The sequence below is a fragment of the Anthonomus grandis genome, chromosome 6 (genome assembly GCF_022605725.1).
Source record: "Anthonomus grandis grandis chromosome 6, icAntGran1.3, whole genome shotgun sequence".
In the NCBI taxonomy this organism is placed as follows: Eukaryota; Metazoa; Arthropoda; class Insecta; order Coleoptera; family Curculionidae; genus Anthonomus; species Anthonomus grandis.
In genome coordinates this window covers 4,804,570-4,818,759 of record NC_065551.1, presented here as the reverse complement: position 1 = coordinate 4,818,759, position 14,190 = coordinate 4,804,570, and the positions used below count along the sequence as shown (strand labels likewise).

Here is a 14,190-nt window from a genome sequence, read left to right as displayed (position 1 = left end):
ATTTTTGGTCTAGAAGAAGAGTCATCCGATAAGCATAGTAGCGAAGAGGACGCAGAAGTGTCAAATGAAGTGTGGGTCATAACGCCCGAACAAAAAGATTATTACACGAAACAGTTTCAAAAACTACAAGAAAATCCTAAGGCTTTACTGTCAGGTTCTGTTGCTCGGACATTTTTTGAAAGGTTAGTATTAAAACTTTATTTTAAAGAGTAGAAAAGATAAGTTGGAGTTTTTTAGATCTCAATTACCAGTGCAAGAATTAAGGAAAATTTGGCAATTGGCTGATGTTACGAAAGATGGAGCACTTTCATTGCCAGAATTCTATACTGCTATGCATTTGGTAATCATTTAAAACCTGATTTATATATATTATACTGAGGGCAGAAAGTACCGGAACACTTTAATAATTCACAAACATTTACATGGTCACTTTTATTTAGTAACCCTTTATATTATTAGCAAAAATGTCATGAAACATTAATCGTTATACTTTTTTTAAACTGGTGGATTTAGGTATAGCGTATGTTACATTAAGCCGTGTTGAGATTTTGTGAAGAATTTAAAAAATAAGATTACATTTAAAAAAGGTAACTGTTCAATACGTTCGTTGTAACGGCCGCGTACATTAAACATGAGTATGGGTGTTAAGACAGGCAAATAATTGTGTCTCTATCTGTCTCTGGAATAACCTCATAACCTGTGTATTGCCTCGATAACTTTCGAAGAAGTTAAGATATTAATTTGAAATTTGGTACACATGTTGCATTCCTATAAACTATTAGTTAGGATTTCTTTTGAGTAATATCGGTTCTGAAAAAGGGGTAGAAAATAAGGGATGGTTTTTATTCTTTGACAAAAAAAATATTTGGCTTTGATAAAATAAAAAAAACAATTCATGAGGAATGTAAACAAACTAATTATTAAAAATAAATTGTCTTAACCTTCATTTCAATAAGGGTAATTGCAAAAATAAGTGTTGAAACGAGGGTTGAAATTAAAAAAAAAATATTTGTATCGAGGGTTGTATATAGTATTTGGGGCTCATACTAATATCAAAAATAATACTTAGTATTATTAATTAATTGTAGGTATTACCTATCTTAACTAATGTGTTCATATTTTATCTTTTTTTTTATTTTTTGTTTTTTTTGAATTTTTTTTTAAACAGATTTGAAAAAGAAACTAAACTTCAAAAATTCATGTCATAAATTGGCGGGGGTGTTATTTAAGCAAATTTAAGAAGTTAGTGTATCTAATTTCCTTTTACTGCCCTTCCCAAGTCAATCATTTTTTTGCCACAGTAATTTTTTAAAAGAGCATTGGTAACAGAATTAATAATAATTTTACATTAGTTTCACTACTATGAATATGACATTTTGGAAAGCTGTCTGGAAAATTATTGTTCTTAGGATATTCCAATGTGGTCATTGCTAAAAACTTTTTTTTATTATGAATCGCTAGGAAGTCATCTTCAGAGTTTTGTAAAATTTGATTAAAAATAATATATTCATATAAAACAATGTTACTTATATAATTTTTAGGAAATTTAAGACACCGTCTTGTCAAATTTTTAATAAGAGTATGATTATCATCAATTTGAAGGTCATCTTTAAAAGTTAAATTTTCTTTACATATGTCACATTTAGTTTTTTCTTAAAGAATATAGCAACAATATCCTCCTAAATAGGCAATTACTGGCATTTCTTCTTTGACATTTTCGATATCATGCTCAGTTATAGATATAGTAGGACTAAACCAACCTGATTGGTTGTCACTTACACAAGTCGTATTATCGGTATCATTTCCTTCATCATTGTCATAAAACGAATCTATTTTAAGACGCCCAAAACAAGTGGATTTTAAAGACATTAATGCTTGAATTCTGTGTTTTTTTTTCACTTTCATATAGTTGACGAATAGAGATATTATATTGGCCTCCTACCATATGCCTGTATTTTCCAAATCTTTTTTCAAGTGGATCAGTCTGAAATTTTCCTAATAAAACATATTTCATTTTTAATTCTTCGAAACAATATGTTATTACCTCTAACATGCCATAAATAGTGTGATGAAGAGCAGTATGTGTCTGATTTGTTAAAAATGTTTTTGTATTTTTCCAAGCTTCCAACCAGAGCAGCATTTGATTTAAAAATTTTATTTTAGGATCATTAGATTTTACAGAATTACATGTTATAGGTTCTTGATAAATATCATTAAGCCGCTTCCCTTTATATGGCGTTTTAACATTAACTATTTTCCACCAGGTTAAAATTATGTTAAGAAAAGTGGCAGTGTCCTTTGAGTTCTTAATCTTTGCTCCAAAAGTTGAAAGTGCTTGAATTACAAAACGATTAAAAACTTTTAAAGCTAATGTTACGTTTTGTTTTTCAAAATTTGTAGGAAACAGAGATTTTCAGAGTTAAGCTATAACCATGTTTTAATAACTTGTTATTCTCAGTATTATGGAGCTCAATTAAAGCTTGGAACGAGGCATATTTTAAACCAAAAGTGTCCAAATCAGGAAATGTTAATATTTCATTAGGTTTAATGTTCATCCAGTTATTTTTTATACATTTAAGTAAATGTACAGAGTCAAATAAATAAAAAAGTGGTCTTTTTTCCTTTACAGGATGAGGATATACATTGCTTAATTGTTTTTTTGTGCAAAAATTACTCATAGCTTTACTATTAATAGCATTATTGTCACTTATAACACAAAAAAATTTATAGCCAATGTCTACTAGCCCAACAATTATTGATTTAATGAAAGAGAACAGTAATTCATGATCAATTTTAGCTATCGGTGCAATGTGGATGACCTCCTTAAAATTTGAACACAAACCATTTAGCATAAAGGTAAATGCAGACTTTGCCAAAGTGCTATTGTTAATTGCTGTACCGACAATATTCCCCCTTTATAATCAAGATATGGCTTTATACGTATTTGATCCATAAGCAAAATCATATATGTTTCATTTTCTTTGATATACTTAAATGCATTTTCTGCATATGTAAGAAATGATTGTCTTTCTTCAACGCAAGGGTCTGACAAAAAAGAGTTACAAATGTTTTTTAAAGAATCTGGATGTGGCAATGTTAAATGTCCAAACTTCCTTAAATACCTGTAGGAATGTGCACTTATTGTATTTAATATAGAGCAAAAAATTATTGTGTCAGGCGAGTAACGATATCTTTCTTTAGGTAATATTAATAATTTTAATTGTTCCGATATAAAAGATAATGTTTTATTAAAATCTTCACATTTAATAGACTCCAACATATTGCAAATCTGGTTTATAATATTTGTTTTTTCCTGTGAATTAATTTCATTATTGTTTTCTATTTGATTTTCTGAATTCAATTTATTAATTTCATTTAACAAATCTGATAAATCATTAATATTACTTATAGTGAATGGAGTTTTAAATTTATTTATCTGCAATACTATGTCTTGACCGTATAAATAAGTTTTTAGTTTTAAATGTTGGTTTATAATAAGAGAGTAAGTATGATTGGTGCGGGTGAGTATTTTAATTTATACAATATAATATCATTTTGGGTATTAACAGATTTTAGCCAATCATTAGGCAGTACCATTGCATTAAAAATAGGTAAAAATTCTTAGAAATTTTGAAAAGTTATAGTTTTTTGATAGGCTGAAAATTCATCAATACTGTTTTGAATTGCTAGAGTCAAATTTTGTTGTTCAATTTCAATTTTCTTTTCATCTCTACTTTTCCTAATAACTGGTATAGACTTTGAAATATATGAAGGACAATTAGGGAACTTTACAGGGATTGTACCTTGTTGAAGTTTGGGATATTTCAATGGAACTTGTAAAGTCTTGCCTGTCTTTTCATCAAAATATGTTGTCACCCAAATTATATTTTCCTTGGCAAAATGTGCGTCACAAACCCTACTATACTGGGTAGGTTTAAAATTGTCTCTAGGAATCATTCTTAGCCACTTTTTACACAGTTCATCATCCTTGGGAAATTGAAACATGTGCCGAGTATGTTCGGCATCGTAATTGCCTTTGCAACCCGGTACATAGCACTTATTAGGCATAATTGCGAACGGCAGTCGGATTATACAATATTTAATTTATATAATAACACAATAACACCGAAACACCTGTTATATTCACCTGTAGAAATACTACAAGTTGTCAACAACAAACACCCTTCTAACGGGATAATGTGTAAAATGTTAAAGAGTCAGCATTGTTGCCACAATGTGGGTATAATAACCACAGATGTCGCGGTCAATAAGCATTACGCCAAATATATTTTCAATGATCTTGCGGTTGATTTGGCACCGAGGCTCGGGCAAAGGAACAAGAAATGGGTCGTTCCATTATAAGATTTGAAGGGGGAAGGCGGTAGCGAATTTCTTCGCCTTCTTTGCGTGACGTATTACTTTAGTGACGTATAAAACCACACACCTCGGCCTTCTTTATTTCGGTGGTGTTGGTTAAAGCCTTCAACCATCCTTATATCATTCTCGGAGCAAAATATTTTAAGCTCCTCTGTCCATGAGTTTTACGAGTCATGGTTGGATATGCCAAGTTGTTTTGTCTAGTAGATGAATTTTGGTTGATATTTAACTCTATCTTGTTTTTATTTATATATTTAAGGATTTCTAAACAATAGAGTTGACGCAAATCTAATATCTTACTTTCAGAAAAGAGGTTATCAGTGGGATATATTTTGTCTCTGCCAAAAATGATTTTTAAAAACCATTTTTGAATTGATTTTAATTTTTGTATGTGTGTTTCAGAAACGCTTCCCCATCCCAAAATACCATAAACTAAATGACTTTGTACAAGAGACATATATACAATTATTAGATGTTCGGTAGTTAAAAAGTCTCGAAGGTACATAAATTTTGAGAGAAGTCCTCTTAACTTCTGAACCATTTCATCGACATGAAGGTCCCATTTCAACAAATTGTCAATTTTAATACCGAGATATTTAAAAGATGTTGCTTCGGGTATTTCACAATCACCAATCTTAATGTTGCCAAGCCTTTGAAGGGAACTTCTGTAAGTTGCAAAAACATGTAGTTAATTTTTTGTATATTTAAAGTTAATTTATTGTGTTGAAACCAGTTTTTTATACTACAGAATACATTTTAAGATATACTCCATTTTATGAAAACATACGTTTCATCCCGTAACGTTATGGGTGAAGGTCGTAGTATGGTGGGATCCTCTACTAAAAAGCCCGGAAGTTCTCAGAAATGTATGCCATTTGCTGTTGGATATTTTCGTATTTTTTCGATGCTATCGGCCTACTTTTATCAACGAGCGATAATAGCTCACATGTAGTTAAAGTTGACTGGTGAGTTGTAGTACCTTTGCCTTTTAGAATGGAAACTTCTTTCCAACTTTCTTCTTCACTTAGGGAATATCTATACTTTGTTTTACCAAATTCTGAAATTTTTATCCACTTTACATCCTTAAACATTATTTTTATTTATTTTTAATAAATAATTCTAGACTCTCAAATGATGGTTAGATTTCTAAAATGTATAAAGTAATTTGATTGTTTAGTTGAGTTCTTTGTACATAGATAGTGCCACTTTATTGTAAGCTTTGTTTATTTATATGTTAGGTGTTTTGTGTATGTTATGGTAAGTTTGTGTTGAATTTTCCTTTTTTCGAGTTACATCATCTTAATTATTATAGGTCTGATGATGCTCTAGTCGAGCGAAACATGTAACCTTTGTCATTTTATTAAATGTTTCTGTGATGCTGTAGATTTTGTGTTATTGCCTTTTATAAAAATACTTGTAATTTATGATAATATTCCTCGAAAAGACCGTGTGCTATGATGTAAGATTACCTTAAATATAGCAGTGGTCCGAAGACTGAGCCCGATCGCCGACAGTTACTCTATCTCTTGCTTATTTACACTAATATCTTAACAATCAAAGTTTTAAAACATATAATAAAACATATCTTGGCTACCCGTTTTCCATTGTAGTGTGCTGGAGATACCTTTATCAAGGTCGAAGCGTCGACATAGAAATTAAAGAACTTCAACAATTCTTTAAACAATTAGATAACTTGAACCACAAATACTAAATGGATAATCTCAAAAAGGGGGAAAACAGGAGAAAAAAGTTTGCATAAAACTACATTTCAATTAAGGAAGTTGACATCTTCGGCCATGCGGCCACGTTTTCAATATTTTCCTTATCATAATTCTTCTTCATCAGTGCAATTTCCGAAGAATCTGTCTGAACGAATTTTGAACTTTTTTTTCGGTATTGTCTCAGTAACATAATGTAACTTAGTTCTCATTTATATCTTAGGTGGTTTTACGCAAGCACAAAATCGCAATCCCTGACGTACTACCTGCCACTTTGGTACCAATAAATAAACCGCCAAGTCCAGAAGTAAACTCTGAACCAGTGGTGACCGTCCAACCCAAAGAAGTGGTCAAAGAATGGACTAAATTCGCTGATAGTCCAACTAGTTCAAACGTTTCCTCGCCAGGTTCAGACTCAATTTTATGTTCTTTTTATAAAATTACCATTTTTCTCGTTGTTAGGTATTAAACCCGTAAATTTTGATTTCCAAATCGATCAAAACGATCCTGACCTCCGTCATCCTGTTGCGAGGAGATTGACGCCGGAAGTGGTTTCGCAAATTGTCGCCGAAGATGTTCCCGATGCCATCGATCTAAGTAGTCCGAAAAAAGCGCCTGATGTTAATAATCTCCAGGTATGTTTTCAAATTAGGTAGCGTGGAAACGCTATTATTATTATTATTATTATTATTATTATATTTGCAATTCACTATATGATGATCAATATTTATGATAATTTAAATATTTGATACAAACTCGTTGCGAATATAATAATAATTATTTATATTTAATAATTTATTCAGTATTCATACATTATTTATTTACAACAAACCACCTTACAGGTAATAAAATATAAATTATAAGCTAGATAAATAAATACTAAAAGTTGTACAGAAGATAACTACGTTACTATTTAGCGATAACTATTGAAAAAAAAAAGAAATTGAAGGCTACACAAAACACTAAATATAACTAAACAGTAGCAGCTATATTGCTACCAAATTAAAATTATACAAAAAAATTTACCTTTATACAAATACCAATAGTTTCAAATGTTATATAACTTTATTGCAGTATCTGTACTTAGACTTAGAATTCTATAGGTTACACATTGAAAAACAAATCCTTTATTAATAGCACTAGGCTAGAGTCAATTTCATACATTGGTTTAACTATATAACAATAGAAGTTTTAATATATTGCTTACATTCCCTTTTAAGGCTATTTATATTATTACAGCTCTTTACATAATCCGGCAACTCATTGTATTGTATTGTATAATGACTGCAACCAAAAATAATTCTTAACGCCCTATTTTGTTTTTTTTTTTTTAGTAAATCGATTTCGGAGTAATTCATTAAAAATAAAAGAGTTGAACAAAAGTAAAGATAAGGAGCAATGATTGTCTTGTATACAGTTAATTTGGCTCACACACTTAAATTTTTTGACAGACGACCTAAAATATTGATTTTTTTGTTTATGTACTATTTTGTTTATGCAGTTAAAATGGCCTGAGAAAGTTAGATTTTCATTCCATTTATTTTTTATAATGGATTTTTCTTTTGAATGTTAAGCTGTAGACCATTGTTGTTTAACCACTGATATATGTTTTTAAATTCAGTAGTTTCTATTATTTCTGCTACACTGTCCCCAATACAATAAATAATTGTGTCATCTGCAAAAAGTTGAATTTTACACTTACGAACTTTTACAATATCATTTATGTACAATATAAAAGAAGTGGGGGCCCAAGACTGTCCCCTGTGGTACACCATTCATTGTTTCTTTCGTAGAGGAGAATTTTCTATTGAACTTAGTCCCCAAACCATTTGAGGATAGGCTCACCCATGCCTTTTGTAGTTTCAGTAGTAGTAGCAACTGTCTATCAATGGTTTCAAAAACAGGTTTGAAGTCCAAAAAGACAACCCCTATTAGACTTCTATCATTCAGTGCTTTTTTCCAATTGAAAAGAACTGTTTGTAAAGCACTTTCACATTAATTTTTTTTTCTGAAACCCGCCTGGTATACACTAAGTATATTATTTTCTTCTATATAGTTTACAATTTGTCCATTCACACACATCTCGAGTAGCTTTTCATAGGGTGGGACCATGTTTATAGGTCGAAATTCCTCACATTTGTTCGTCCCACTAATTTTCTCAATTGGGACAACAGTGGTTAGGTTCCATTTTTTTTTTAATTTTAATTTTCTAACTTGCAAAATTGGTCCACCTCATGTTCACACATTATATTTTGTATAACATCTTCATTACTTTTATTTCTGGGTATATTTTCTATTTCCTTACTATCCAGAAAGAAATTAATAAAATTTTCACAAAGATCCTTTTCTTTAACAACCACATTATGAAATATTATTTCCTTTTTAGTTTCAACATATCCGCTATGGCTAATTAGTTTTTTTAACGATTTCCACATTTCTTTAGAGTTATTTTTTACTTCATCAATTTTACCATTGTAGTAACTTACTTTAGCTGATCTAATAAATGATACTACTTTATTTCATTCTCTTGAGTAGCTGTTCCAATCTTCCTCGGTTTTGGTCCAAATAGCTTTTTTGTATAAGTTAACGCATGTTCTTAATTCATTTTCTATATCAGCATTCCACCAAATTTTTTTATGACTTGGACTATTTATATTTATTGTTTGTTCAGGGATTACCTCGTTTAAAGTCACTATCATATGATTCATTATATAATCAGCTAAAGTATTTATATCTGTACCGGGTGGCCAAATAAGCGAGGTAATAATAATAATAATAATAATAATAATAAGACGTTTATTAGCCACCAATACAAAAAAAAAGCATAATTACAGAAGGTAATATGATTATCTACATGGAATTGAATATTAGAATATTAAACAAAGAGAGCATATTAAAAACAATAGGTTATATAAAGAATTTAGTTAACACAAGTAAGGCAACTAATAAGCCATGCATTCAGACTTCCAGAAAAGAAAGAAACAACTTCCTGGATTCTGTTAAGGCTTATAATAGAAGAAGTGAGAGAAAAAAAAAACAATTCTTATAGACAAACTAAAAAAAACAAATAGGTAGGCATATACTTATGAGGGGAAAAAGCAGTAGGGGGAAAAATGGATGAAACGGAATGAAAAAATTCTTTTTCTTTCTCTTTTCCTTTCTTCCTTTTTTTTTTTAAACAGTTAATTTTTGAATAATAAATGTTAATAGAATATTTTACGTTGCATTCAGTTAGTTAGCATGTGCGTAGTATTTTAATAAAGAAAGGCATTCAAGAAAAATTAAGTTTGATTTAAAAGAAGAAGCTTGGTTTTTAATTTAAAAGTTTTTTCAGTGACAGTAAAATTAATTACTTTGAACTTATTAATCAAATTTGGTACGACATAAGAAAAGGATCGCTTAAAGAGTTTTTTACTATGGCAAGGAATTGTTAAAAGATTTTTACGTCTTATATTAAGATTATGCACATCAGTACGATAGGAAAGCTTTTCAAGTAAGTAAGGCGGAGTTTTTGATTGAATTTTGTAAGAAAAACATAAAATATGTAATATTCGTCTATTGTGCATATTTAGCCAACCTGCTTCTTTTAATTTATAAGAAATATGTTGCCGTCTTCTTATACCAAATATAAGTCTTAAGCAAGAGTTTTGAAGTTTTTGAATTCTACCTGAGTCGGAGTTATCGAGACATGGTCCATAAATTGTGTCGCAAAAATTTAACGGTGATAGTACTAAAGCATCACAGAGCAGTTTTTTGACACTTGAGCTTAAAACATGTCTTTGACGATATATTGTTTTTAAGGCAGAATATCCATTTTTTAGTTTAAGGGTAACATGTTCTTTGACTCTAAGTTTATAGTCCATTACTAGTCCAAGATTTTTTGCAGAGTTTTTAAAACTTATTATATTGTTATTAAGGTGTACATTTAAATTATTTAAAATATTAGTTCGATAATTGTCACTACAAAAAAGAATAGCTGCTGATTTAGTGGGGTTAATCTTTAGAAGTAATTTTTGAGTTTCTATATTTAAGGCTTTTAAATCCTCATTTATATATTGATTAGCTTGGACAACATTAGTGTGATGAAATGAGTAAAATAGCTGGGTGTCATCTGCATAGCAATGGTGCTTACAGTGTAAAATTTTTTTAGTAATTTGTGAAGTATAAAGAGTATAAAACAAAGGACCAAGAATGCTACCTTGGGGCACCCCAGAGGTAACATCCAGTGCATTTGATTTATTGTTATTAAGCACTACTCTTTGTTTTCGATTAAACAAGAAAGAAGACACCAATGCCAACGCAGACTCAGCAAAGCCCATATATTCTAATATAGCCAGTAATATTCTGTGATTTACCATGTCAAAGGCTTTAGAAAAATCTAAGAGAACCAACACCGTAGCTTTATTTTTATCAAGTTCCTTAAAAATATCATCAGTCACTTTAGATAAAGCGGTTGCACAGCTATACCCCTTACGAAACCCAGACTGGTATTTAGGAATTAAATTATTTACATTTAAATATTGAACTATTTGATACTCCATAATTTTTTCTAATATTTTTGATAGTATAGGAAGTACAGATATTGAGCGAACATCATTAAATTCAACAGGATTTTTTATTTTGGGCAAAGGAATAATATTGGCTTCTTTCCATTCATCGGGAAAGCAGTTTTGTTCTAAACATACGTTTATAATATGAGTGAGTGCTTTAATTATGGCAGGACAACAAAGCAAAATCAGGGTAATATTTAATTGATCAACGCCAAATGCTTTAGATTTAATAGATTTTAAGTAATTTATTATTATATCTCGTGTCACCAAATTAAATTTAAATTCAGCCAAATAATTTAACCTATGTTTTTTAAAATACTCAACAAATTCTTCGTCAGGGTTATTATTGTTTTTGTTAATATTAGAAAAAAAAATATTAAGTTTATCTACATCTTGCATAAGAGGAGGAAGTTGTATATTTGATTTATTAGAAATATTTAGTTTATTAAGTTCTTGCCATGTTTCTTTGTTATTACATACTCTAAATCTGTGAGCCAGGTATGCCTTTTTTTCCGCCCTAATTGAACTAGTTGCAAGATTTCTGTACTGCGTATAATTTTCCCAATCCTCGCGACTTTTGGTGTTTCTAAATTTACGTAAAGCCGAGTTGCGAAGCCTTTGTATAAATCTAATATTAGGAGTAATCCAGGGGAAATATGGTCTAGTTTTACCCTTTACGTTTTTTATAGGAGCATGTAAGTTAATTAATTCTAATAAAGATTGAGTAAAAAAAAAACTTTATTATTTAAATCAGCCATATTGTACATATTATGCCAGGGACAACTTAAATATTAACTTATACTTTTGATATTATTTTTAGTAAGCCTAGATAATTTGCTATAATTTTGGTTTATGAATTAATAACGTACGAACGACAGTAGGGGTGGGGAAAGCTATTGAAAGTGGAATCATTAAAATCGCTTTAAATTCTAAATTCAAAATTTATTTGCTAGATAAATGTAGCTGCTTTAAAATTCTGATATCATCACTACTCTATAGTTTCTAATAAAAGCGCCAGAGGGCGCAATTTGTAATAATTCCAGTTTTTTTCATTTTGCTCTAAAAATTCAAATTGAATGGTATATTTTTGACATCCTATTTAAAAAGTAAATAAAATTTGCAAAAGTACTGTGAAAACCGCACGATGATATCTGTTTAAAGTTTTTTACGCACCGAGCCGAAACTACTGGCGGTACGTAACCGCCATCTAGTGTGCCGCCTAAAAATCTCTAATTAGTATTACCACAACTAGGATACCATGATGTTGTCATAATTAATAAATTATTAAAGTAATAATTGATTGATAAATTATAAATTAATAATACCTATGTATCACAGAATAACTGTCTGAAGTTTATGTAACTTTCTTAAGGCGAATAATTTTATTAACGAATTTCTTTTTATATTTAAATTATGGTCCTGAAAAGGACCGATTTTAAACCCAAACATATTTGGTATTTAATGCCTCGATAGGTGTTCAAACTGTCAAATCACATTCCGAACAAGCTTCCAATCTTCTTTGGGTGGATAAAACTGCTGTTTCGATTTCAGCAGCTGATATTTAATTTATTGCACCACGGGATTCTGTTTTCCATATCCTGTCTTGTTGTAGAGTTTGGTACATAATATCTTTTAAACGACCCCATAAGTAAAAGTCTAGGCATGTTAAATCGGGTGACCTGGCCGGCCAAGGATATAGACTCCCCCTTCCGATCCAGCGCCCTTGAAAGTAATTATTTATATGATGTCGCACCAAACGGGAAAAATGTGCTGGGCACCCGTCCAATTGGAAATACATGGTCCGTCTTACTTCCAATGTCAAATCTTCCATTAAAATAGGCAAGGGATTTGTTAAAAAATGCAAAAAAACATTACCGGTTAATGTGCCATCAAAAAAATAAGGACCAATAATTTTCATTCCGATAATGCCACACCACACGTTTACACTCCAGCGGCCTTGGGTGCTGGACTTCTCGCATCCAACGAGGATTTTCAACCGACCAATAATGCATATTATGGCTCCCATCGCTACAAAAAGTGGCTTCATCGGTCCACAGAATCTGTGACAAAAAATCCCTGTTTTCGCGAATCATTGCTAGTATCCATTGGCAAAAATCAATTCGGCGCTCAAAATCATGTTCGTTTAGAGCTTGGCGTAGGATTATATGGAAAGGGTGTAGCCTTAAAATAAAAAGAAATGCCTATATTCGAGAAGAAAATTATAATAAAAAGATGTATTACCTGTGGTCTTATCAAAAGTATATTTTCAACAGTAGTTCAAGCTATACCCAAATCTAAAGATAACGCACGAGTTCCAATATGTCTATTAAACTCTATGTAGGCCAACACACAGTATCGCGTAGTCGCTGTACCAACCGTGGAAAAATTCTTCTGCCATAATGGCGGCGATCTGGATACCGAAGGGCATACTGTCTTTCAGCTATTGCTGCATTTTGAAAGTACTCAAAGAAAACAGTAATCAAATCCACAGCTTTATTATTTGTCAAAGGCATTTTCCAAAAAATCGAGCAAAGAAAATTGAAAACATTATTATATTTTTTAATATGATTTAAACTGGGCGTCTAATAAATATTTGACGTTTCCATACAATCCTTTTTAACACATTGACGCGCGCTTCGAGAATTTTGGGATTCGTTAGGGGTCACCTTTAATTTTTTAATTTTCAATTTAAATTATCTTTATTAAGACTTTTTGTTTGCATTTTTGTTAATTTTTGTTGTTTTTTGCAAAAAAAACACATGGCTGTAATAGCAGACATGTCCCTTGATATTACTTTGTTTTAAAAGGGACATGACTGTATTTGCAGACCAATTGCTTTGGAAAGATTTATTTTTAAACTTTAATACCTGTTAGTTACATATTTATAAAAATAAAGCAGTATAATACTAAAAACCAAAAAGGAAAACACCAAAATAAAAAAATCAAAACAGTTCAACAAAAATGAAAACCCTAAAATCAAAATTTACAAAACTTTTATCAAAAAATAAAACACTTTAGGCGTGGTAGTTTTCAAAGCATTTTCCTTGACAAAGAGGGGGAAAACCCGGACAAGCACTTTTTCTAGAATAGTTTTCGGGAACTGGAATTTTTTCCAGTACATGTGATATCTGCACGGCTCTTTCTTGAGGCGCTACATCCAATTTTCTAGAACCTGATGCGCAGTTTAAAGCTCCCTTTTTTACAAGTGCTTGTCCATTTTTAATCTGAGATACACCTAAAAGGCTTTTTATAATATTCTCACGAAATTCTAGCAATGTGATTTTATTTCTGTTTTCCTTGGTAATTTCCCGGAAAATTAAAAAGCTGTTTACAACTGTTATATTCAGCATATGAAATAGAACTTTTTTGTACCAACGCACAGATTTTCTTGGACAACTATAATATGATGTCAACTGGTCAGCTCTATCGACACCAGACATATACTTATTATACTCTGCTATTTCTTTTGGTTTGTTCTGAATTTTCCCAAAACTGTTTTGTACTTCTAATAGTGTAGGGTAAAATTTTGTGGTTATGCAAAGGAC

General features: G+C 30.7%; 1 protein-coding gene across 3 annotated transcripts in view; it reads left to right on the top strand.

Annotated features, from left to right (window-relative positions):
- The window catches only part of LOC126738016 (ralBP1-associated Eps domain-containing protein 1), an 88,624-nt gene that overhangs the window by 19,150 nt on the left and 55,284 nt on the right, over positions 1-14,190 (top strand). For 2 of the 3 annotated variants that reach the window (XR_007661187.1, XM_050443177.1), the window contains exons 4-7: positions 14-182; positions 238-340; positions 6,319-6,502; positions 6,558-6,730. Coding sequence is in view for 2 of the 3 variants with exons in the window: in XM_050443177.1 (XP_050299134.1) it covers positions 14-182; positions 238-340; positions 6,319-6,502; positions 6,558-6,730 (629 nt within the window). In the remaining variant the exon portion in view is untranslated. The remainder of the gene's footprint in view (positions 1-13; positions 183-237; positions 341-6,318; positions 6,503-6,557; positions 6,731-14,190) is intronic. The other variant, XM_050443178.1, reaches the window with a different exon arrangement.